The 25,505-nt window shown below is 40.4% G+C and overlaps 1 protein-coding gene across 1 annotated transcript in view; it reads right to left on the bottom strand.

Annotated features, from left to right (window-relative positions):
- LOC150090403 (uncharacterized) overlaps positions 1-20,895 on the bottom strand; it is a 46,425-nt gene extending 25,530 nt beyond the window's left edge. Inside the window, exons 1-5 of the mRNA XM_090390302.1 lie at positions 20,682-20,895; positions 20,311-20,469; positions 10,921-11,075; positions 10,600-10,743; positions 255-336 (exon numbers count right to left, since the gene is read on the bottom strand). Coding sequence (XP_090246428.1) covers positions 255-336; positions 10,600-10,743; positions 10,921-11,075; positions 20,311-20,469; positions 20,682-20,889 — 748 coding nt within the window. The 5' untranslated portion in view covers positions 20,890-20,895. The remainder of the gene's footprint in view (positions 1-254; positions 337-10,599; positions 10,744-10,920; positions 11,076-20,310; positions 20,470-20,681) is intronic.
- Positions 20,896-25,505: the final 4,610 nt, after the last annotated feature.

Raw genomic sequence — 25,505 nt, 5'->3', positions numbered from 1 at the left:
ATTCTTGTGTCACCCACCAGAGAGAGAGAGAGAGAGAGAGAGAGAGAGAGAGAGAGAGAGAGAGAGAGAGAGAGAAAGAAATTCCTTCCCCATTCGTTTTTTTTTTTCAGACTGGATTTCATTTGGTATCAATGGTTACATTAAAATCAGATGATATTAAATTTTGTCTCAAAACAACACTTATGAAATATTCAGTTTCAAAAAAGATTACCTTAACTTTTAGTAGCATACAGTAGTACTGAAAATGCACTCACTCGTTTTTCCATCGGGTTTCAGGCTGTCGAGGGCATTCAAGGGATATCCAGAACATGTGATGTTACTGTACCTCCAGAATTCCTAGGAGAGTAAAATAAGAAACGAATAACTGCTTTTTAGTTACATATTTTGCATTCCTAAAATTTTATTAAATTATCACTCCAAATAGTGAAAGAAATTAGAATAAAAGATACGAATATCTATAGTTTTTAATGGGCAAACGAACCTGTCCCCAGTTAAGAAAACATTAACCATATACACTACCCTCCAACAAGTATAAAGTTACACCCCGTTTCTCATGGTCCATTAGATCTTCCCTGATAAACATCTGATTCAAGTGGGTATATAAGGTGTATGGGCCACTCAAGTCAATTATTCTCGTCATGGCATGGGTTGATTGTTGTTGGGTTTTAGGAGCATTGGCTACTTAGGCCACGTTGCCCCGTGTATATTATCTGTAAATTGCGTGAGTTCTGAGGTCGATTTTCTGTTTGCTGGGCGAAAAACCCCAGTTTACGGGAGAAAAACCATGCTACCCTCGCCTGAGATCGACTGACTCAGCCGCATTGTGAAAAAGCCCGATAAAAATTCCTCCTGTCATCGACTGGATTGGAACTCAGGTCTTTTTCACAAGGTGTGGGGAGGACTGCGATCCTACCACCTATGCTACCCACGAGGGCGTCATGGCATCGAGCCGAGCTGACTGATTCGGAGATGTTGTTGTTGTAGAGTTTTAGGCACATCAGCAACTTAGACCATATTACACCATACATAATATGTCCGCAAATTGCTGGTGTTCTGTGATCGATTTGCTGTTTACTCGACGCAAAAGCAGAGTTTCCAGGAGAAAAAGCTATGCTACCCTTGCCTGAAACCGACTAATTCGGCCACGTTGTGAAAAAGGTCCATAAAAACTCGAGTCCTTGACGGGATTCGAACTCAGGTCTTTTCCACCCGGTGTGGATAACATGTGCTGTCCACGAGGGCATCCTACATTTATAGTTGAGCGATATTGCGGCCAAAGTCAGACTGACATACTGTTGAAGGTAGTGGCAGTGACAGTTTTAAACCAACGTGTGTCCGCATACTATTTTGGAGGGCATTACATGCTTTAAAATTTCTGATGATGAACCGAATTTAACCGTCCTACCTATGGCTGGTGAATGCGGACTCATTACAAATAAAACTAACTTAGTGAACTTGTAAGAAAGCATTTGCTTTTATTAATTGCAACCCGAGTTTTCTTCTAAGTTGATTTCCGCGTTGCGATAAGGGCATCTTTGGAGCAGCAAGAATAAAAGAGTAGATTAGCTCGCGTGGCTCTCATTACTGTTCAACTTCTGTGAATCCGCGGAAGGCGTGGCTTGGAGACACGCAATGTCTAACAACCCGCAGAGCTGTCACTAAAGGGACACTAATATAGGTCAGCATTTCCCAAAAGTCGGTTAATGGGATTTTCGATGTTCACCAACTGTTAACGGATTAAGAAACAACCACGAATATCACGATCGGGCTGGAACTGACCCAACAGGGAAACCGTCATTGGAATGAATGTTTAAATGATCCTTTTCATATTTTCTCCATAGTTCGGAGTTTTGCGCTGTGAAGGCTTTTTTCTCTTGCTCGATATGAAGATGCGACTTCAATTGATTTTTATTTTTTGAGGGGAAGAGGGGTTAGAACAGGTGTTGCTTTCCCCTTGTTGGACATGTCATTAAACAAAGTTAAAAAATCAAAAATTCTCATAAGAGCTGCGATTTTAGTCGCGTGAGAAGCGCATCTGTTTTTAAAGCTGAAACTGCCCCCTATCGACTGAGGTTTGCTACAACTCGGAAAAAAGAGAGAGAGAGAGACTTATCTCAAGTCATGCTGCGCAATAAATCTTCCAATGTGATTGTCTTTTGGCACGACACGATTTCTTCATCAGACCGTAGTTGACGTACAGGCCTCGAGAGGGCGCAAGTTGTATCGCTTGGTGTACAGATCACTGGAAAAAAACCACGAAAGAATGTGAAGGGTGTTCTCAAAGCTGAACAGAAGAGGAAAAGGTAGTGGAGGAGGTGAGGAGCTACATGTTTCCAGCAGCGTTTATAATAATCAGAATTGGCAGGTCTCTATGCAGGACATCCGGGACATGAATTAGGCGGATGTCTCGGTGGCGTCTTGCTGCTTGAAGAGGTGATAAGATGGGTTAAATTTGTAGACAATCTCAATCATTCGTGCGCGCACGCACACACCTAAGCGGGCTCTGACGTCCAATAGCTTTTACGAAGGGATTTACAACAGAACTGGCATAAAAACAACCAATACAAATAGTTTCTTAGAAATCTCCTTTTATTTCTTGTTTTTCTTTTTCTATTCTGAAGTGCTACTCAGTGACAAGAAATTACTTTCTGATTATTACTTATGTAACTCGTATAGGTAACTTGTGGTTACATATACGAGTTGTTATCCTGGTAGTCTCCAATCTCTACTTTATCGAGGAACCGTTTAAATTAAGAAGTAATATTCAGCTCTCAACGAACTGATCCTCCGGGTCCTCTGATCCTCAGAGAGTTATCAATAAATCCCAGTAAAGTGCCACTATCTTAATCCTAAAAGAAACTTGACCAGAGATACTACCTCGAATCCTCACCACCATCCATTGAAAACAAAGAGTATGCAAATATATTAAATATTTGCATACTTCAGCATTAATAACATTATGCTGAAGTTATTAATAACTTCAGCATAATGTTCTCTAACATTAGATTGGAGGACCATATTATCGATATAACAAGCAAAGGCTATTATCACCTACTTTCGTACACTATTCAAGTTAGTAGGAATCCCTTTTTTGACCTCGAGAGATTCGTAACTTGAACATTGAAAGAAACCAAAATGCGCGACTAGATTGGACTGTGCTGGTGATGAATGGTGTCCACCGTTGCTTATTGGAAAGTAAGCCAACTACCATTCATTAAAAGGTTCAGAGATTACATTTTCAGGCAGAGCCTTTCTTCAACCATATATCTCACACGTTAATTTCGGCTTACCTGAAATTGAAGGCGGATTGTGCAACGTCACTAGTCCAAGTCCTCGTGGGTAGTACAGCTGTTGTTATCATCGTCCTCCCAACAGCGGATGTAAAATTCCCCGGGTTCAACTCCAGTCAATGACGCGAGTAACTTTTATGGGCTTTTTTTCACTTTGAGGTAGTTGGAATAGTCTGGGTCAGGCGTTGGATAGCAAGGTTCGTACATATTATGCTTTTAAATTGTGTGTGTCCTGTGGTCGATTTGCCAATTTGATGGACGAAAAACCTGATTTTCAGGAAGAAAAATGCACGCAATCATCACCTGGAACCGACCAACTCAGCCACGCTGCGAAAAGAGGCTCATAAAAAATCCTCACGTCCTTGACGGGATTCGAACTGCTGTCTTTTACACCTAATGTGGGTGGAGCAATTCTACCAAGGAGGGCTAAAACCGATCAGCGAACACACACAATTTATGGACATACGAGTATTCCACATGGGCAGCGGGTTAGTTCTCGGGTGGTCCTAATATGACACACTATCCAGTTTGACCTGAAGGGACATTTTTCCATTTGTGGGTAGCAATACAGGATCATTAATACGGGCTTCTGAGTAGCACGTGCTCAATTTGAAATTATTGACGTCAAAAACGGATTTCTGTTCTTATTGCAGTCTTTTCATTCTTACGCCCTCTGGTACAGGTTTTTAAAAACGGGAAAAATGTTTACATACCATCACTACTGGTCATTAATGCTAATTGAAGGGATAGAAGGCGTGATGTCTAAATTTGCAGATGATGTAAAGATCTGTAGAGTAGTTAATGATCACCGCCAAGCAGAGCTTCTTCAGAGTGACCTAGATAGACTTCAGGTGATGGTCAGGAAAGTGGCTTTGCTTTAATCCAGCAAAGTGCAAGGTCTTACACCCGGGGGACAGAACCCCAAAATAACTTATACACTTGGTGGGGTTGAGCTAAAGCCAGTAGTGGATGAAAGAGACTTGGGTGTTACAATACGTTCAGAAGTTCTCCGAGCATTGTAGACAGGTTGCAAGGAAGGCCCATGGTGTCCTATCGAAGATTTATCGAACATTTGCTAGTAGAGATGAGGACGTCATAATCCCATTATTTAAGGAATACTGGAACACTTGGAATACTGTGTTCAAGTATGGAGAGCGCGCCTAAAGAAAGACATTGCGCTTCTTGAAAGGATCCAAAGACGGATAACTCGCCTGGTGAGATCGGCAAAAGGGCGTCCATATGAGGAAAGACTTCGAATATGTGGGTTGCAGAGCTTGGAAACTAGGCACCTCAGAGGAGACTTGATTGAGGCGTTTAAGGCTGTGAAAGGCATAAGAAAAATGAATAAGGACAAAGTTTTCACGGTTATAAATGGTTATTTATATTTCACGGTTATTTATTTTAGCCAGCGAATTATAAATTACTGGAATAAGTTACCTACATGGGTGTTAGAGGCTGACAGTCTGGGGAAATTCAAAGGCAGCTGATTAATTACCTAAGGGAGGAGGGAAACGCATAGGTTGTCTATTTCCTTTTCTCTTATTAATTATTCATTGTTTTAAAAATTTCTTCTTATTATTATTATTTTATTTATTTATTTGGCTTGTGGGAACATAAGCCATAGGCTTCCTTGCACCATGTGGCCATTGTTAATACTAAATTAATTGCTATCATCAGATAGCATTTTCAAAGAATGTCAGTTAATTTTCTGGGCACAGGCAGTGGGGGAGATGAAAAAAAGAAAAAAGAAAAAAAAACTGTTTATATGAACTACACAAATACGAAAACGATGTATTTTCCGTATGCATAGAATATCAACTTCCCACAGGGGGTTGACATTCTATGCATAGGAAACGCATCTTTCACGAAAGGAGAACCTCTTTGATCTCCGAGACATTCCAAACTATTAGTGAAAAGGCGAGTCAGTGGATGCCAAGAGATGAAGGGAGCACGTTAGAGTCACCCAGAAATAATTTCCGAGTCGTGATGCCCGGAGTGCAATGCTGCTGTGGAGAGGCGGTCTGATAATGAGTGATGTCGATGCATTGTGGGATTCCCGCTGTGTCCCATTATAGCTCGTTGTAGGAACTGTCCGCAATAAGTGGTGCTTGCAGGAAGCTCAGAAATAGGCCTCGATTTTCACACATACTAGCACACCTGGGGAACGCTGCTGTCATCATAACGACTGGTTTCCTGCTGTGTCTCCTACTTCTTCTGTCAGAGTAATTTGCGCCCTGTGGTCAATACGGGTGGGGAAGAATTTGGTTCCTACTTTTTATGATAAGAATTATAGTTACAAGTCAAAAACGTAATCGGAGGAATTTTCTTGTTAGGATCCATCTTTTTGATAAATGGATTCAAATTACGCAGTTCTCATCATCTGTCCAGCCATGCACGTTTATATACATTCATAACAAAAATATTAAAGAACTTTCTGAAATTTTTATCTTCTTTTTGAGATCTCTTTTTGTGTCCCCATGAAAGGAGAGTGGGATAGGACACGCAAACAAATTGACACATTGTGCTGACACTTCCACCATGTCCAATTCGCATGCTAAGTTATTAAAAAAAAAGAAATATATATATATATATATATAAAAAATAAGGTTCAAGCAGATGCACTTTCCTGAATTTTATAAACAATGCGGGAAGATCAATGGCCTCCGTAGCCAAATGTTCTGCACAGGGAGTGCAGTAGACGCTTTTTGAATAAACTGGAGTTCAAGCCTCTGACTGCTAAATGCGATCGATCTGCAAACCAGCTTTGCCGATTATGGTCCATTTCGTTCAACATGAATTGTTGAGGAGGCTTCCGTCCTGCAGTGGATTTATAATGGCTGCAGTTTACCTTTTACGGGAAGTTATTGTTGGTGACTCTATTGTCAGGGAGATGGGGAATATACTGTGCAAGAAGGATAGGTGGAACAGGACCAGGGTATGTCTGCCAGGGGCAAAAGTTGATGACGTTGTAGAGCAGAGCAGATATCATCTTTTAAGGGCACAAAAGGTGATATTAAAAGATGTATACGTTGAAAACGACATTAAGAGTAAGAGATCTGCAGATTTACTCAACAAGTAGAAGTCAATGTTAAAAAAAAAGTCGCGAGTTAGGGTTGAATGTGAAAGGGTCTGCAATTCTACCCAGACACGATAGGAAGGAGTATATGATGAGAGCCTTGTCGATCAATTCAGCCCTGGAGAGATTGTGCAAGGCTCAAGGGGTAGAATTTTTTTCAGTCTGAACTATGCTTGTTGACAGGAGAGACTGCTTCTACAGGGGTGGGATACACTTAAATAGAAAGCGTGTTAAGAATATTAGCTGGTGCTATCGAGGCAGTGTTAGGTAGGTCAGAAAACTGCTAGCTTGGGGGAGGGGATACACAGACTCAAAGGTTAACAGTGGCCGCAGGCAGAGGCAAAAGTGATTCGTGCACTGCTTCTATTAGAATGAGCAGCAGCGTGGAAAGCAAGGCAATGGAGATTTCCCCGACTGTTGGGAGTCATAGTGGAACAAATAAATACATGGGCTGTGGTAGGGTAACTAAGAGTAGACACAGGTGCATGTATACTTGCATGTACACCAATGCTAGGAGTATAGTTAATAATTTGACGAACTTGAAGTGCTAGTCAAGACATCAAAGCAGACATTGTTGGGATATCAGAGAGATGGTGTCACACAGATATAAGGAATGCAGAACTGGAATTTGGGGAGTACAATGTGTACAGGATGGATGGACAGGGTAAGAAGGGAGGAGGGATTATGCTGTTAGTTAAGAAACACAAAATCTAAGGAAGTGCATCCAATTGATGTTGGTGGACAATGCAATGTTGAGTCTGTTTGGCGTGACATAAACAGTGGGAAAGGAAAATTGAGAATAGTTGTGTGTTATAGACCTAATGAATCTGACGAGTATAATGAGCAATCGTGCAGAGAAATAGAGTGGGCAAGTAAATCAGAATGTCTTATAATGGGAGATTTTAACTTTCCAGATATTGACTGGAACTTGTGGTTTGGTCACTCGCACACTAGCAAGACTTTCGTGGATTTATTGGATGACTGTTTTCTACAGTAGCAGGTTCGAGAGGCAAACAGTTGGAGAAATACTCTTGATCTGATTATCAGCAGTGATTCTTCGTGCATTAAGAATATTTGCAGATAAAGGAACCACTGGGTGACAGTGATCACAATGTACTGATGTGGGAATTACTTAAAGATATAACTACCATCAAGGCTAAAGGGAAGGGCTTTTGCTTTCGTGAAGGCGGAAGCAAAGGTAAGACCACACCTTTGCTTTTGTAAAGGTGTGGTCTAACCTTTGTGGTTTTTAAATTCCACATTTAAAACTACACAGTTTTTAAATTCTGTACAGTGGGATCCACTGGTGATGTTACGAACGTTGAATTCTAAATGGGAAGCCTTCAGGGACTTAATCTTGGAAGCTACTAGGCTTTTCATTCCAACTGAGAAATACTCTTCAAGGTTCAGGCCTAAATGAATGTCAGATAGATGAATTAGTGAGTCTAGAGGCAGAGAAGAAGAATGTATGGGATGTATATAAATTATCAGGTGACACAGAAGAGTATGGCAAATATAAGCTTGTCTGTAATCAAGTCACAAACGAGGTTAGGCAGGCGATGGCAGATTACGAGAAATCTTTGGCAAAGGATGCAAAGAAAAACAGCAAAAAGTTCTTTACCTATGTAAACTCTAGAAGGAAAGGGATGAATCAGATTGGACCACTTAACATAGATGGGTTGACTATTGATGATCATGCTCAGGTAGCTGATAAACTTAATGAGTATTTTGCATTCTCATTCACACATGAGAAGTTATTCAAGGAGGGGAATGCCAGAAGTTTATCAAACTCTAACAGGGAGAAGTTATTTTATAATAACTGAGAGCAAAGTGGAGGAGAAATTGTTGAAGTTAAACATAAAAAAGGCACCTGGGGTGGATAGAATTTATCCAGTTATAGTAAAGAAGGCAGCAAAGGAATTAAGCAAACCCTTAGCCATAATTATGAGAGCTTCCTTGAACTCAGGGGAGGTGCCCATGGACTGGAAGTGTGCAAAGGTATCACTAATTTACAAAACGGGTTCAAAAGGTGACACAAGTAACTATAGACCTGTTAGTTTAACTTGTGTTTCGGGGAAAATAATGAAGGTACTGGTTAAGGAAGTGATACAGGAGCATAGACAAGACAACAGTAATAGTTCGTACACAGCATGGATTTGTAAAGGGAAAGTCTTGTCTGACCAATTTGATTGGATACTATGATGTGGTCACAAAGGAACTGGATGCAAAAAATAATTTTGATATCATATACTTGGATTTCAGAAAAGCTTTTGATACTGTTGCACATGGAAGACTGCACATGTACATGGATATGGCATTAAGGGTAAGTTGCCACAGTGGATAAAGGGATGGTTGAGTGGGAGACGAGAGGAGTGGTAATCAATGGACACTGCTATTCGTGGACAAATGTTATTAGTGGAGTTCCCCAGGGTTCGGTGCTGGGCCCATTGTTGTTTTGTGTATTCATCAATGATATTGATGAAGGTATATCAGGATTAATGTCCAAGTTTGCAGATGATACAAAGGCTGGCAGGGTTGTTAACTACAGTAAAAACGGTATACTACTTCAACTGGATCTAGATAAGTTGGGCAAATGGGATGAGAAGTGGCAACTGAAGTTTAACATTGACAAATGCAAAATACTCCATATGGGTAGCACTAACCCAAGAGAAACGTACCAACTGAGTGGCACTACACTCAGGGAAGTGGAAAGTGAAAAAGATCTGGGGGTAATTGCGCAGTAAAATATGAAGTTCGCAGAGCAGTGCAGACGGGCTACCAAGGCAGATCATGGAGTCTTGTCAATGATATATAGAAATTTTGCTAGCAGGGACAGGGAGGTGATTATCCCATTGTACAAGGCAATGGTCGGGCCACAGCTAGAGTACTGTGTACAGGTCTGGATGCCTAATTTTAGGAAGGATGTAGAGTTGCTAGAACGAGTACAAAGGAGGGCAACAGGATTGGTGAGCAGAACAAAGGGGTGCTCTTACCAGGCAGCGCCTGGAGTGTAGGGACCTGCGAGGTGATCTGATTGAGGTGTACAAGGCCTTGAATGGGTTGAGCAAGCTTAATGCTCATGGGATTCTTCCTCTTGCTCAAATTAAGAGCCCGAGGGGACATAGATTCAAATTGAAGAAATACAGTTGTAGAATCGATGTGCAGAAATTTGCCATTAGCCAGCGGGTGGTTGGTTGGTGGAACGGACTTCCATCTTTTGTTGTGGAAGTTGATAGCCTAAATAAATTTAAGACAGCTGGCGAGGCATTTGGAACGAATGGAGGGGTGAAATGGGAGGTTTTTTTTTTTTTTTTCCTTGGCTGATGCTGCATAAGCTTGCTTTCTTGCATCGTATGCCTCTACTAATTCTAATCTGCCGTAATTGAACGAACACTCCAGTAAACTATAAAAAAAAAGCTTAGTGGAGGTGTTCATCTTCAAAGTACCCTCCTTTTGATTTTATGCACATACCCACATGTCCGAACAACACAAATCTTTGCTATGCAGCATTAGTAGAGGCATATGATGCACGAAAGCAAGCTTATATAGCATCAGCCAAAATAAAAAAAAAAACCTTCCCATTTCACCCATTCATTCACTCAAAATGTTTGTCTAGTTCTGCCTTCAACTTATTTAAGTTGTTGACCTGCACAATAACAGATGGAAGTTTGTTCCAACTATTAACCACCCATGGCTAAAGCCAAATTTCCGCACATCTATTCTACAATTATCTTTCCTCAGTTTGAATTTATGTCCCTCAGGTGAGTAATCTGAGCAAGGAGAATCTCATTAGCATTGAACTTGCGCAAACCATTCAAGGCCTTATACACCCCAATTAGTTCACCTCGCAGGTGTCTAATCTTACGATGACTCCTGGATACGCCTGGTCACAGGTACCAGTATATTCAGTTTTAGGTATTTTAAAAATGTAGTAAATACGTCACCAATGTAGTGAAACTCCTGATATGCACTAATAATTAATCGTGACCAATAAATCTTATTAAATAAGCAAATGTATTCAGACAGAAGAAAGTCGTTACATGCAGTGAGACTGAGGATCTACAGGTTCACAACTTTTAACAACACCGAATATTTTGGTAGCAGAAAAAGAGCCCAAAAAATAAGCGTCTTTAAATCAACTCCCTAAAAAGTGCAGTTCCAGAAATTACATTTATTGTGAAATGCTTGCGTAGAACGACTGAGGAAGGGAGTGGTGGAATGTCTAATACTTACCATTGCGCTAATCTCGAACATCTCCCTGAAGATCTTGTTCCTGCCAAGTTTGCAGGCGAGAGTAAGAGGGGTGAGCCCATGGCTGTTCAAGATGCCGTCCTTTGCAGGCTTCTTCGGATGCCGCAATGCGTAACCATACATTGCCTGTTCAATAACAAGAAAAAAAGAGAATTATCTGTCATTTCCTTCTGCAAAAATACTCGATACAGTTATCTAATGGTAAGTGAATTAAGTGAAATAGGTTCAAAGCCCATCCTCAGAAATTAACTCAGGACTGTTTCGCTTAAATTTCAATGTAGTGAAAAGTTAATTCCTACTTACCAGCTCATCCCTCACGACGACCATATGCAAAATCATGTTGCCGAAGGTATCCGGAGAGTTCGGGTCTGCCCCATTCTTTAAAAGCAGATTGTACGAGGTCTCATCACCACAACAAGCAGCCCAAGCCAGGGGATATTCCCCCATATAGCATAGTCCTGTAAAAAATGGAAGACGCATGGGATTCAGCTCTTTTTCTACATATTTTAAAGCGCAAGCATATATACACCAAATAGCCACTTTATTAGTACACCTACCTAATAGCGAGTAGTCTTAACCCACTCTCTTTAGCGCTCAGAACATCGTACATTGACTCAACGAGATGTTCAAAACATGCCAAAGCGTGCTATGGGAATTATGGACCGTGTTGACTCAATTGCTTCCCACTGTTGGTGTTAACAATACAGATTCGTGGTGGTAGTGTATTGTCTAAGGACTCATGCTTTTTCGTCATATTGTGGTTCTCTCAGCACGAAACAGTAGAATCCGGAATTGATTAAGCCAAGCAACATAGGCCATATTGCTCCGTATATGCTGTTTATAAATTTCCTGTGTTCTGTAGTTGATTTTCTGTTTTTTGAGGCCACGAACTTAGCCACGTTGTGAAAAAGACCCAAAAAAATTCTTCCCGTCATAGTCCAGCCAACGTTTTTTCAATCATCGAATAGTGCCTTCTGAAATACCTGTTTGGTTGCCACTGTTGTACCGGGTTGTTATTTAACTGACCATTCCCTTTCTGCTACCCTGCACAAGTGTCCTTAATCTCCGTTGGTCTCTCTCATTAATGAGCTATTTCCGACCACAGAATCACCTGAATGTTATTTGATTGGACGGAAACACGTGTAAACCCTAGCAGGGCTACAATTTCCGAGATACTCATACCTGCGCGTCTGGTGCTACCATGACACATTTAAAGTCACAAAGTCTTGCTCATTCTCTCACCGAATTCTACACATGCAGTGTGTAATACAGTGGAAGAATGAGCAAGGTTTGTGACTTTGAAAGTAGCCACCACCAGATACCCGATTTATCTATCCATCTGCATTATATCACAATGTACGAACCCCTGATTCCGTTTTTGAAGGAGTGCTCCATTTCATGAAAAGAGTAGGTGTACATAGTAGAGTGGCCACTGAATGTTATTCTACAACTCAACTTCACACTACAACCTTTTATGTACACCCCATTACCCAAGTAGGATAGAATTCTAACAGTGAGCTGGTCTTCCTTTAGTATCAGTAATGCAAAATGATTGAAGCAAGCGGCTTTTTCTGCATCAGCTAAAATAATAAAATAGAATATGCACATTGTTCCCACTCTCCCAAGGTAAGCAACAAGTTTCACTTACCCAACCTCAGCCCTTGTGGGTAGCACAGTTGGTAGAATTGCCGTCTTTCATCACACCGGGTGGAAAAGACGTGAGTTCGAATCCCATTTATGGCGCGAGGAATTTTTATGGTTTTTTTTATTTTCATAACGTCGCTGAGTTAGCCGGTCTCAGGCGAGGACAGTATGGTTTTTCTTTCAGCAAACAGCAAACCGAGCAATTCACAGACATATTATATACGGCGCAACATGGCCTTAGTAGATAATACTCCAAAACCCTACAACAACATGTAGCCACAATCACCGCTTCTCATGTTGGAATGAAACTTATTTCAGTGTTCGACAACTCGCTATCCATAAACGAACTTCATGAGATCGAGTCTTCTGTTATTCCAAGATTCTATGTTTGTGATTCTTGCTTCACCTATGAGGAAGAATAGACCTTCCTCATTCTACTCAACCGCTTCAGCGCTTTATGCACTTCAATCAGATCTCCATGAGATATCTGTCTGTCGACCTTTGCAACCCGTACCGTTTAAGTCGTTCTTCAGAATCTGTATTGATCTGCCCTCATCACTATTCTGGACTGGTAAATGGGTAAACAATTATAGAAACAACCAGAAATCATAACAAAAAGTATTCCTGAATTCTGGATTAAATTTAGTATTTGTCAGTCATAAAAAAGATATTTTCATATATTAAAAAAATCGGGGAGGAAAACTGAGAATGCTGATTTCAAACAGGAAATTAATGTCCTATTGTGCTATTCCAGGCAATCAAATTTCGTGCAGTTTCAATAACGTTTTTTTTTTTTTTAAATTACAGGTACTAAAGTAAACAAAGTTTTGTGAATGAGGAAAGATGGAAAAATCAGTCACCGTGCAGTTATCCAGTATTTGGGAAAATAGGGACTAACGCCAAAGGCAATCCGGGAGGAAAAGGTCACAAACTGGAGGGAGGATGCCCCTTGCAGTTCCATAGTTAAGAGGTGGGCAGCAGAATTTCAACGTGGAAGGGAGAGCCTGGAAGATAAACCACGCTGTGGAAGACCTGCAATATCCATCCCTCCAGAAGTTGTTGACAGTGTGTATGACTTGGTGATGACGGATCGACAAGTGACAGTTCGGTGCATTGCATTGCCAACGTCTTGGGCATCTCATCTGAATGTGTGTACCATAATAATAATAATAATGGAGGTTGTCGCTATGAAATTGGTGCCAGCACGATTTGTCCCAACGTTGTTGACAGCAGATCAAAAACGCACAAGATTTTAAGTCAAGTGAACATTTGCATTTGGAGTCTGCTGACGAGGCACTAGAGACGGTCGTGTTCAAAGCCGCTAAGTGGATTTTTCTTATTTATTGATTTGAAATTATTGTTTTTCTAAAACTTTTGATTTAAATTTAGTAGTATAACATTATTTTGTGATTTTCTGATTAATTTGGTGTATTTATTCTTTACTCGGCCTTGTAATTGCATAAAAGTATCGGTAAAGGTTTCCACGTGTTTCAACTCCGGTACCGTTCGTAATTTTCCCGCCTTTGTGATACGATAGTTATATACCGTACTAGATAGCGTTAGTTGAACTTCGTTAGCAGTTAAATTGTACGTTTAAATAAATACATATAACGACTTAGATTACAAACGTAATATAATTAATTATATTTAACATAATTAATAACGTAACATAATTAATTATAATTAATTAATAAATTAATATAATCATGACTCAGACCAGAGCGGCAAAGCAAAAGGCTCAAGCTAATGGAAGTGCTGTGGCTCAGAGCAGAACTGAGGGGGGCAGTTGTCCTCTGACTCACAGCCTTATAAAATGCACTGTTTGCTTGATGTTTGCAGAGCAATCGGGTACGGGACATGATACTGCCAAGGGGGATATCTTTGTGTGTGCGCGATGCAAGGAGTGTATCGATATCAAGCAACAACTCGGCGTTCTTGTGGACCTATATGAGAGCTTGAAGGACAGGGTGAATGCCCTCGAAGAAACTAAATTGAGGGGCCCATCAAGCTCTCAGCTGCCCACATCAACGCCAGAGCTTGCACTTGGGCATCGCGTGACACAGAGACAACTCCCAAGGCAGAATGCGCTGGTCCCAAAGGAACTAGTAGTTGTTGGTGACTCTATTGTCAGGGAAACGGGGAACATGCTTTGTAAAAAAGATAGGTGGAACAGGACCAGGGTATGTCTGCCAGGGGCAAAGGTTGATGACGTTGTAGAGCGAATATCATCTTTTAAGGGCACAAAAGGTGATATAGTTGTACACGTTGGCACTAATAATATTAAGAGTAGGAGACCGGCAGAATTACTTAACAAGTACAGGTCACTGTTGAACAAAAGCCGAGAATTAGGGTTGAATTTGAAAGTGTCTGCAATTCTGCCCAGACACAATATAGGAGGGAGTATATGATGAAAGCCTTGTCGATCAATTCAGCCTTGAAAGGATCGTGCAAGGCTCAAGGGATAGAATTTTTTTCAGCCTGGTCTGTGCTTTAACAGGAGAAACTGCTTCTACAGGGATGGGATACATTTCAATAGAAAGGGTGCAAGAATATTTGCTGATGCTATCGAGGCAGTGTTAGGTGGGTCGGAAAACTGCTAGTTGGGGGGGATACAAGGACTAATAGATTAACAGTAGCCACTGGCAGAGGTGGAAGTGATTCTTGCATTGCTTCTATTAGAATGAGCAGAAGCCTGGAAAACAAGATGCATGGTATTTCAGAGACTGCTGGGAGCCATTGCGGTACAAGTAAACACATGGGTTGTGTTAGGGTAGCTAAGAATAGGAACAGGTGCAGGTATACTTGCGTGTACACCAATGCTAGGAGTTTAGTAAATAAATTTGATGAATTTGAGGTATTGCTCAAAACATCAAAGGCAGATATTGTTGGGATATCAGAGACGTGGTGTCACACAGATATAAGGGATGCAGAACTGCAATTTGGGGAGTACAACGTCTACAGAAAGGATAGACAGGATAGGAAGGGGGGAGGGGTTATGCTATTAGTTAAGAAACACATAAAAACCAAGGAAGTGAAGCCAGTCGACATCGCCGGACAGTGCAGTGTTGAGTCAGTTTGGTGTAACATAAGCATTGGGAGATCAAAATTGAGAGTAGGAGTGTGCTATAGGCCTAATGACTCTGATGAGTATAATAAGGAACTGTACAGGGAAATAGAGTGGGCCAGTAAATCAGAGAGTCTTATAATGGGAGATTTTAATTTCCCAGATATTGACTGGAATTTGGGGGCTGGTTACTCACACACTAGCAGGGCTTTTGTGAATTTATTGGATGATTGTTTTCTACATCAGCATATTCGGGAGGCAACTAGAGGGAGTAATACTCTTGATTTGATTATCAGCAGTGATTCTTCATGCATTAAGAATCTGCAGATAAACGAACCACTAGGTGGCAGTGATCACAGTGTGCTGAAGTGGGATTTACTCAAAGAGGTAACTACCATTAGGGGTAAAGGGAAGGGTTATTGCTTCCGTAAAGGCGACTACGATGGACTGAGACAGTATTTAAATTCTATACAGTGGGACCAACTGATGATGTTACCAACAGCAAATTCAAAATGGGAAGCATTCAAAGAACTTATCTTGAAAGCTACTAGGCTTTACATACCAACTAAGAAATATTGTTCAAGGTTTAGGCCAAAATGGATGTCAGATGAACTAATGAGGCATATGGCAGAGAAGAAAAATGCATGGGATACTTACAAATTAACACATGACACAGAAGCCTATGATAGATACAAGTTGATATGCAACCAAGTTACAAAGGAGGTTAGGCAGGCAAAGGCAGATTACGAGAAATCCTTGGCAAGGGATGCAAAGAAAAACAGCAAAGAGTTCTTTACTTATGTTAACTCTAGAAGGAAGGGGATGAATCAGATTGGTCCACTTGATATTGATGGGTCAACTGTTGATGATCCTGCTCAGGTAGCTAACAAACTAAATGAATATTTTGCATCGACATTCACACATGAGGAGTTATTCAGCAAGGGGAATGCCAGAGGTGTATTCAACTCTAGCAGTAAGCTACAGAATCTTGAAATAACTGGGAGTAAAGTGGAGGAGAAACTGTTGAAGATAAACACAAGAAAGGCACCTGGGGTGGATGGGATCTATCCAGTTATATTAAAGGAGGCAGCAAAGGAAGTAAGCCAACCCTTAGCCATAATTATGAGAGCTTCCTTGGACTCAGCGGAGGTACCCATAGACTGGAAATGTGCAAATGTGACCCCAATTCACAAAGGAGGATCAAAGGCTGACACAAGTAATTATAGACCTGTGAGCTTAACTTCTGTTCCAGGAAAATTAATGGAGGCACTGGTTAAAGAAGCACTGCAGGATCATTTAGACAAGACTTCAGTTATAGCTCAGACACAGCATGGTTTTGTTAAGGGGAAGTCTTGCCTGACCAACTTGATTGGATATTATGATGCAGTCACAAAAGAACTGGATGCAGGGAATAACTTTGATATTATATACTTGGATCTTAGAAAGGCTTTTGATACTGTTGCACATGAAAGACTGCTACACAAATTGGAGCAGTGTGACATTGGAGGCAAATTGCTGCTATGGATAAAGGGGTGGTTGAGGGGGAGAAGACAGAGAGTGGTAATCAATGGACACTGCTCATCGTGGACTAATGTTATTAGTGGAGTCCCTCAGGGTTCAGTGTTGGGTCCATTATTGTTTTCTGTATTTATAAATGATATTGATGATGGTATATCAAGCTTAATGTCCAAGTTTGCAGATGATACAAAGGTTGGCAGGGTTGTCAAGGACACTACTGACACTATGCTGCTGCAACAGGATCTGGAAAGGTTGAGCAGATGGGCTGAGAGGTGGCAAATGAAGTTTAACATTGACAAATGTAAAGTACTACACATGGGAAACAGCAACCACAGAGCAACGTATCAACTCTGTGGTACTACACTGACAGTGGTAGAGAATGAAAGGGACTTGGGGGTGGTTGTGCAGGCAGATATGAAGTTCTCTGAGCAGTGCAGACGGGCTGCAAGAGTAGCTCATGGAGTATTGTCAATGATATACAGGAATTTTTCCAGCAGGGATAAGGAGGTGATTATTCCATTGTATAAGGCAATGGTCAGGCCACACCTAGAGTACTGTATACAGGTCTGGAGGCCTCATTTCAAGAAGGATGTAGAGCTGCTGGAACGAGTACAGAGAAGGGCAACAAGATTAGTGAATGGAACAAAGGGGTGCTCTTACGAAGAAAGGCTTAAGTTTTGCAAATTACAGTGTCTGGAGACTAGGCACCAGCGAGGTGATCTGATAGAGGTGTATAAAGCCTTGAATGGTTTAAGCATTCCCAATGCTGATGGGAGTCTTCCTCTAGCTCAGAATAATCACCTGAGAGGGCATAAATTCAAATTGAGGAAAGACAGATGTAGGATAGACGTGAGGAAATTTGCCTTTAGCCAGCGGGTGGTTGGTTGGTGGAACAGACTTCCATCCCTTGTGGTGGAGGTTGATAGCCTATATAAGTTTAAGGCTCAGCTGGACAGGTATTTGGAACGAACAGAGGGGTGAAGTGGAAGTGGTTTTTTTTTTTTTTTTTTTTGGCTGATGCTGCATAAGCTTGCTTTCTTGCATCAAATGCCTCTACTAATGCTAATGCTAATGATAATATTTTCAAGCAGATTCAGCAAATTTCTTCGCAAGGACCGTGAATGAGACGTGTGTCCATCACTTTCAGCCAGAGACAAGGCAGCTGTCGAAATAGTGGAAACGCAGCTCTTCGCCCCTTCCAAAGAAAGCCAAATCGATTCCTTTGCAGGCAAGGTGATAGCGTCGATTTTTTGGTGATGCTGAAGGAGTGTTTCTACTGGATTACCTTCAGGAAGACCGGATAGTCACAAAGAGAATATTACGCAGATCTTGTGAGGTGTTTGTGTGAAAACAGCAAAGACAAACGCCGAGGAAAAAACTCGGAAAAGGAGTCTTGTTCCAACAGGACAATGTGCCTGCTCACAACTCTGTCATTGCCATGGCTGCATTGCGCGAGTGCTTCTTTTAAATCTTGGGCCATCCCCCATATTCACCACATATAGCACCATTGGGCTTTTATCCATTTCCTAATTTGAAAAAATAGTGGATCTACAAGTGTCTTCAGAGTGAACGCCAAGTGCCATTTGGATCCTCAGAGATCATCAGAACCTTATGTTGGAACTTTATAGTGTCAGATACTTTCATGGTATTGCATTATGATATGATATTACATTGAGAACGAATTAACCCCCTACGAGGGAATCTGAGATAATTGTACATCAACACTGTTAGTGGTACAGCATTGTAAATACCTTGCGGGGTTTCCGGGAAAGCTGGTCAGGACTGCATAGTACAATAAATAAAAAAAAAAGAAAAAATACCTGGTTGGCAACCAATTTCGGTCGGTAGTGACGTCACTGCTGCAGTGGATGCAATCCTGGAGGCCCAGGAAAAAAACTTTCTTCGCAGCTGGAATGAAGGCATTGCAGCATCAGTTTGCAAAAAGTGCCTTGACTCCAAAGGAGACCATATTGAAAAGTAACATGTTACCGGCTCCTCAAATAGACCCTTCATACTTTGACCACGAACTTTTCAAATGCCCTTTGTACATAGCACTAGAATTTTTCTACTCCAGTTTGCAAACACATAATAGCGTGTAACCTATTAAGTTTAACCTCAGAAAAAGAAAATAATTAGATGAAAGAGGTCTGAATTAATTGCACATTTTATAGGCTAAGCATTAGCCAGAGTTTAATGACACTACAGTACTTGATAAGCAACCCACTAGGTTTAAGTTGGAAACATTGCATACACTGGTGAACTTCGGATTTATGAAACCGAGAATTGTGTTCTGAATCGGTTCACCTTTCAATCCTCACAGAGAAGAGCTAGAGCGACTGAGATCCTGACTAGTACTCAGAGGTGGAATTATTTTGATTTTGGAATAATTTAAGAAATTCATCATTTATGGGTATGCGTGTAGGGAGATGATGCTCGTACTTAAATGGTATCCATCTGTAGTGGCTCAGTTGGCACGATACATCGCTACTCATTTGGAGAGGCTTAGGTGGAAGAATTTCTAACTTCATATTCAATCGAGACTGTAGTTAGCCGATTTCAGATGAAGGTTTTCCATGTGAGCTGTTCCGGGGTTTTTCAGCCCGCACAACATACACTTATACAGACAATTACATTATATGGCTACAAGCGACAAACTCTGGTGCCATTAGAATAACAATAATTTCAGTTTTGGCGTAATGTAACAAACCCATCTTGCTTATTGAATTGCTGGACTGGTCAAAACAATGTGTGGACTGAAAACCCAAGTCCTGATGTCTCCTACTCCTTATAACACGTAGAAATATGTTTTGAGGTTATGACGGGCATCAGTGCGAGATCTAACCTAACTCACATTTCGAGAATGCTGTTTCAGATGAGGTCCGTTGGCAAAGTTCTTCCTACGGTCAAATTGCGTTACCACATCTGAGGTGACTCTTCTGGAATTTCTTTAAAAGTTTTGAGCTCTGTTCAAAAAAGATCAGTAAAATTAATTAGCATTTCCCTTCTCGTCTCTCTCTACGAAAAAGACTTGAGTTTATCCAAATTGGTTTCAGAATCCTATAACTTAAACCAAAACGTGTGCAACCAGCCAACATTCTGACCATCCAAGTTGAAATCAACCAAACTGACTTTACTTCTTCTTAATTTATACCATCTTCTTCCATTTTCTTCGGAACAATCACCAATTATGATAGTGCGATTCCTCTCAAAAAGATGTGTCCCCCTCTTTTGTTTTCGTTCCACCTTGTGTTTAGCTTTAAGCGAATGCGTTTTAAGAGAGAGAGAATTTAATGACTACTCACGATATGTTGTTGTATGCATAGACAACCCATCCTAAGTACCGACTTAAAAGGATTTCCACGCGTATTTAAGCTGCACTCATTAATTTTAGTTACAATATGGGACATTCTACATGAAACAAATTTGTGTGTATTGGAGTTAAGTGAACCACGACTCGTGTTTCTTACCTTCGAAGTTCGTTAGTTTCTTGGGACGCACCAACTGCTGGTCGTATGGAAGAAAAAATCGTCCCGTTGCTCTCTGAGTGACGTCAGCCCCACATTTCACCAAACGATCAACGATGTCTATGTTTTCGTAGGCAATTCCAAAGTGCAAAGCACTCGCCCCTGTGGAAGGAAAAAATTTCAGAAACGCAAACACATCACTTAACAACAGATTAATCAACACTGCGTGCCAAATACTCAGGACAGTTCAAGTTCAGTGCGCGCGCACAGACCTTTATGAATAAATTGAACAAAATTTGTTACTCCTATCAGACAGAAGTGGTAGATAATCGAATGGGAAAAAATAAATTTTTCCTTTAACAAAGCATACTTACCAAAGTATTCATCCCCTTCTATGATGTCTCCTGCCAAGGCAGGGAACAATGCGAGCAGTATGTGTCCAATCTTGCTGTGCATGAAGGTGTTGCACAGAATAAGCACGTGCAGCAGACTTTCTCCGAGCAGACCACGATGTTCCAGTCGCCAACACACTTTCCTCTTCCCGATGTCTTTGCTATAATCGGAATTCGCGTTGTTGTCCATTGGAATCACCACCTGATAAAGGAAGAAACGTCCTGTACTGTCCCATTCTTTCATTTTTGATTAATTTCAGATATTCATCACTAGCCAAAAGTGTTACTGATCATGAGAAAAAATTAGTTACCAAATTGGCGGAGGTGAAGAGTTCGGTGACGTCTGAATGGTCAGTTTTGGGTTGGAAAAAAGAATGAATGACTGGAATATTTTGGAGAGGGCAGATGTGGATAAAGTCCTCTTCCTTGCATTATTTATCCATTCTAAAACTAATAGTAAGAGAGCGAAGAGTGGGGAGGAGTTTCTTATTCGTATGTAAACATAAAGAGGAAAAGATGGCATATTTGCACAATGGGAAGTAACGCAACAGATAATCTACTCAATGTGGATGGTGAGCTGAACAGATATTTTGTATCGGTCTTCACAGTAGAAAGTCCCTTTAGTGTTGGGGGATATTGAGCCAGGCTACTTGAGAACTTCAGTAAAAGTGATACTGTTATTACACAGAAGACCCTAACAAAAAAAAAATAATAATAAAATAAAAAAATAAATAAAACTATCGAGTTTATGATGTGTAAAACCCCAGACACATGATATTTACCAGATCGTACTGAAAGTGGCTTTAAAATAGTCACTCAAACCTTTAGAGTTAAAATCATGAATTCACTGATCGACTCAGCAGTAATTTCATGGATTGGAGAATTACCAGTTTCTTTCCAATCCAGGAATAAGGTAAGAATGAGAAAATAACTACAGATAGGTCAGTTTGATTCCTGTAGGCGGAGACAGCAATGGATTCTATAGTCAAGATACATTACAGAATCATCTTGAACAGTATAATAGCTAAATATGTTTCCCAATGTTCCAGCACACCTTTCTCTTCCCGGTGTTCTTGGCGACAATGATTGCATTCGTGTTATTAATAATTATATAGTGCACGATAGTCCAAAACAAAACAAAATAAGCAGATAAAAATCGCAAATTATGCGCTTCCCTCACGTAGATAACTATCTAGTTAACCTTTGAATTTCTTCAAAATGTAAGCCTCAACTATCTGCGGAGGAAGCCTGTTCCTCCGCAGGTAGTTGAGGACTCGCTGGTTAAAAGAAAACTTCCTACAATCTAGTCTAAACCTCTTTCCCTGTAAGTTATGACCCCTAGTTCTGGAATTCTTCATAACAGTGAAAATTCTGCCTTCTATCATTTTACTAACCTCTCTCAGAGCCTTATAAACTTCAGTCAAGTCCCCTGACTAAGGTGCATGGTTGCCAAGCTCTGTAGCCCACATAATCAAAGTCTTTCTTCTTACGGTCGCCGTACGAGGAAAGCCCGATCTTAACATGCGAGTTACCGTCTTTGGATCCTTTTAAGAAGCTGAAAGTCTTTTTTCCAGATGAGGTCTCCATAATTGAACACAGTATTCCAAGTGCGGTCTTACAATCGCCTTATACAGTGGGACTATGACCTCCTCATCTCTGAAGAATATTGTTCGAAAGGACACCATGGACTTTCCAGGAGAGTTTACACCTCAGAAAACTTCATATCTATCCTTCTCTCTACCGAACCTTTCTGAACACCTGCTGCAACCAGTCAGCATCCTTTTACTGTCAAACTTCAAACTCACAGAATAAACTTTTCTTCTTCCTCATTTATTCTTTCAACTTCCGTTTGGAACAACCTGCTTCAAATTGCAATTTGAAGTCTAATGTCAACAAGTATCTTTCATCTTCTCAACCTTCAACCATTCAACTAAGTACTATAAGTTGTAATACCTTTTGTGCTTTTCATTAAGAAAAAAAAAATTCGTATGGATCGTATTCTAGGAATCTGGAGTAACACATTTACTCGTTCTCATCGCGATATTTGGTGCCATCAGGAGGGAAGAAACAGTCGATTACTAAAATGTAGGGGTGGTTATAATATTTTGATTGGACAGTGTATTTTATCATGTTATAAAATTTAATGTTTGTACAGCAGTTTGAATGTAGGTATAGATATGCCAATTTTATGAGTGAACCATACAGCAGTTTTTATGATATTAAGGAAATATTATAAAGGTTATTTTGTGACAGACAGGCAGGCAGCTAAGGCTATCAGGCACAAGCACATATCGTGTTTTCAAATTTCACTTATTCTATGATCGATTGACTATTTTAGGGATGAAAAACTCGCGTATTCGATCGAACCAGAAAATTTTTTTTTTTTTTTTGTGTGTATGCGTTGAATATAAACAGATTAGTTCGGGAGAATCAAATTGATTATAAAGTATTCAGTGAAAAAAGACATTCATCTACAATTTCTTCTGATGTAGAAGGGAAACTAGATTGATTGAAACTAATTCCAAATCCAGAATTGGATAATCGAAGGGGATCGTCCTGAAATTTGCTTCTTCAACTATAATCGACATTCAGCAATCCTGTCACCTCTTCTGCGTAGGTTGGCCCTCTTCCATTCTCCCTGTTGCTTTTCATCTGCGAGAGTCGCCTTGACATTTTCAAAGCTGCGTATGTGACGAAGCTGACAGCTCGCACTCCAAAGGTGAAAGATAGGGTCGATTCCAAAGGTCTTTTATGCGGTTGCCAGAAGTTGTGCAAATTTGTTTAATCCACAGTACTCACAGTCCTTCTCTAGCGCTTTTAGCTTCTAAAAAGCATTGATTTCATTTAATTTATTGCTTCATATTTTGTAAAATTCGCATCCGAAGCATCATTAACAGTTCCTTCATTTATGATTGTGTTGTAATTCTGAGTTATCCGTTTTCTAAGCTTCACAGAGTGAAACAGTTGACTTTGATGACGTATCCTTCGACACTCTTTCGCTTTGGTTCTCCAAACCTATTTTTAGACTGTCGTACGAACTAAACTTATAGAAGTTGCACACGCATAGCGAAAACTCGACAAAACCGAAAAGCGAGAGAGAGAGAGAGAGAGAGAGAGACAGACAGACAGACAACATTATTTAGGGTTAGTGGAAGTGCTTTCAATGACGTGAACTCCTCGAGACTGTCAAAGTTCTCTTAATGGTTAAGCGGAAGCGCTACACCAATGTGTAATTAGGCTCTCTTCTGTAAAGAGAAGCACTGATGCACTTAAGCCTTCTGTCTATCTAACACGCTAAATTAATTTCTAGTAGCTGGAAAGTCTCTCAAATGTAAAACGTGGTCGGTTTCATGGTAATCTATGTTTAGGGCTGTGCTGGAACAACCAATTTCACTATCGATTCGATTTTTAATGACAGAAATCGTGGCCCACTGCCAGAACATTTTTTTAAATGGTAGGTGTTCTCATTAGAAATATGATAATTAAATTAAAATTAATCACTCATTTTTTCCATTAATTACATTTTCTACAATAGCCTTTTCGTGTGGATAGCAGTGTCAGAAACTGTGAGGCAGTCACTTGTGTTTACATAGCCGTTATCTAATCTTTACAAAATTGAAGTGTTCCTATATCTGTAACAAAAAGTTTGTTTGTATTTAACTGTTTATTTTATGTGTTTTGTTTGTTAAATCCCATGACGTCATTGTTTTTTCAGTAGTGTCAATATTTTGGCAGAAATTGAAGGTTTTATGTTCATTAGCATTAGTGAGTATTGGCATTGATACAAGAAAGCAAGTTTATACAGCATCAGCCAAAAAAAAACAAAACAAAAAAAAAAAAAACATCCCATTTCACCTATCTATCGTTCCAAAAATTTATTTGTCTAGTCGTTCCTTGAATTAATTTAAGCTTTTAACTTTCACAACGACAGATGGAAGTTTATTCCAGCAATCAACCACCCCCCTGGATAAAGGCAAATTTTCGCATATCTATTCTGCAAGTGTCTTTCCTTCAATTTGAATTTATGTCTCCCCTCAATGCATAATCTGAGCAAGAGGAAGAATCCCATCAGCATTGAGCCTGCTCAAACCATTCAAGACCTTTACACCTCAATTAGATCACCTCGCAGGTGTCTAGTCTCCAGACACTGTAATTAGCAAATTTAAGCCTTCCTTCGTAAGAGCAACCCTTTGTTCTCTACACCAATCTCGTTGAGCTTCCCTGTACTCGTTTCAGCAACTCCACATCCTAAAATGATGTCTATAGACCTGTATTCAGTACTCAAGGTGTGGCCTGACCATTGCTTTATACAAGGGGATAATCACCTCCTTATCCCTGCTAGCAAAGTTCCAGTATATCATTGATAAGACCCCAATGTATAAGACTTCACATATGTACAACATTACGTAAGTACGTTGGAATACCGTGATGGTATTACAACGTGAATACCGTGGTCATAATTCAGTGATCACTCAATATACATTGAGTGATCACTGAATTATGACCACCTACCTAATATCGTATTAGACCACCGTTCTCAGTGATAACAGCCGCTATTCTCCTAAGCCTTGATTTCATTAGAGGTCTGAAGACGTCCGTATGGATCTGCGGCCATGCTGCCTGCAAGGCTTTCACAGTGTCTGAATAGATGACGGTTGATGTCCATACGCCTCACTTCCCGTTCCAAAACATCCCATAGGTGTTCGATTGGATTGAAGTCAGTCTTCACATGTTCCTCGAACCATTCATGCACAGTGCGAGTAAACTCGCGTGTGTAGTACAGTTGGTAGGATCGCTGTCGTCCCT

The sequence above is a fragment of the Mastigoproctus giganteus genome, chromosome 2 (genome assembly GCF_048544385.1).
Source record: "Mastigoproctus giganteus isolate SK-2022 chromosome 2, ASM4854438v1, whole genome shotgun sequence".
In the NCBI taxonomy this organism is placed as follows: Eukaryota; Metazoa; Arthropoda; class Arachnida; order Uropygi; family Thelyphonidae; genus Mastigoproctus; species Mastigoproctus giganteus.
Note: the sequence above shows the minus strand (reverse complement) of the source record. Positions and strands in the feature narration are given on the sequence as shown.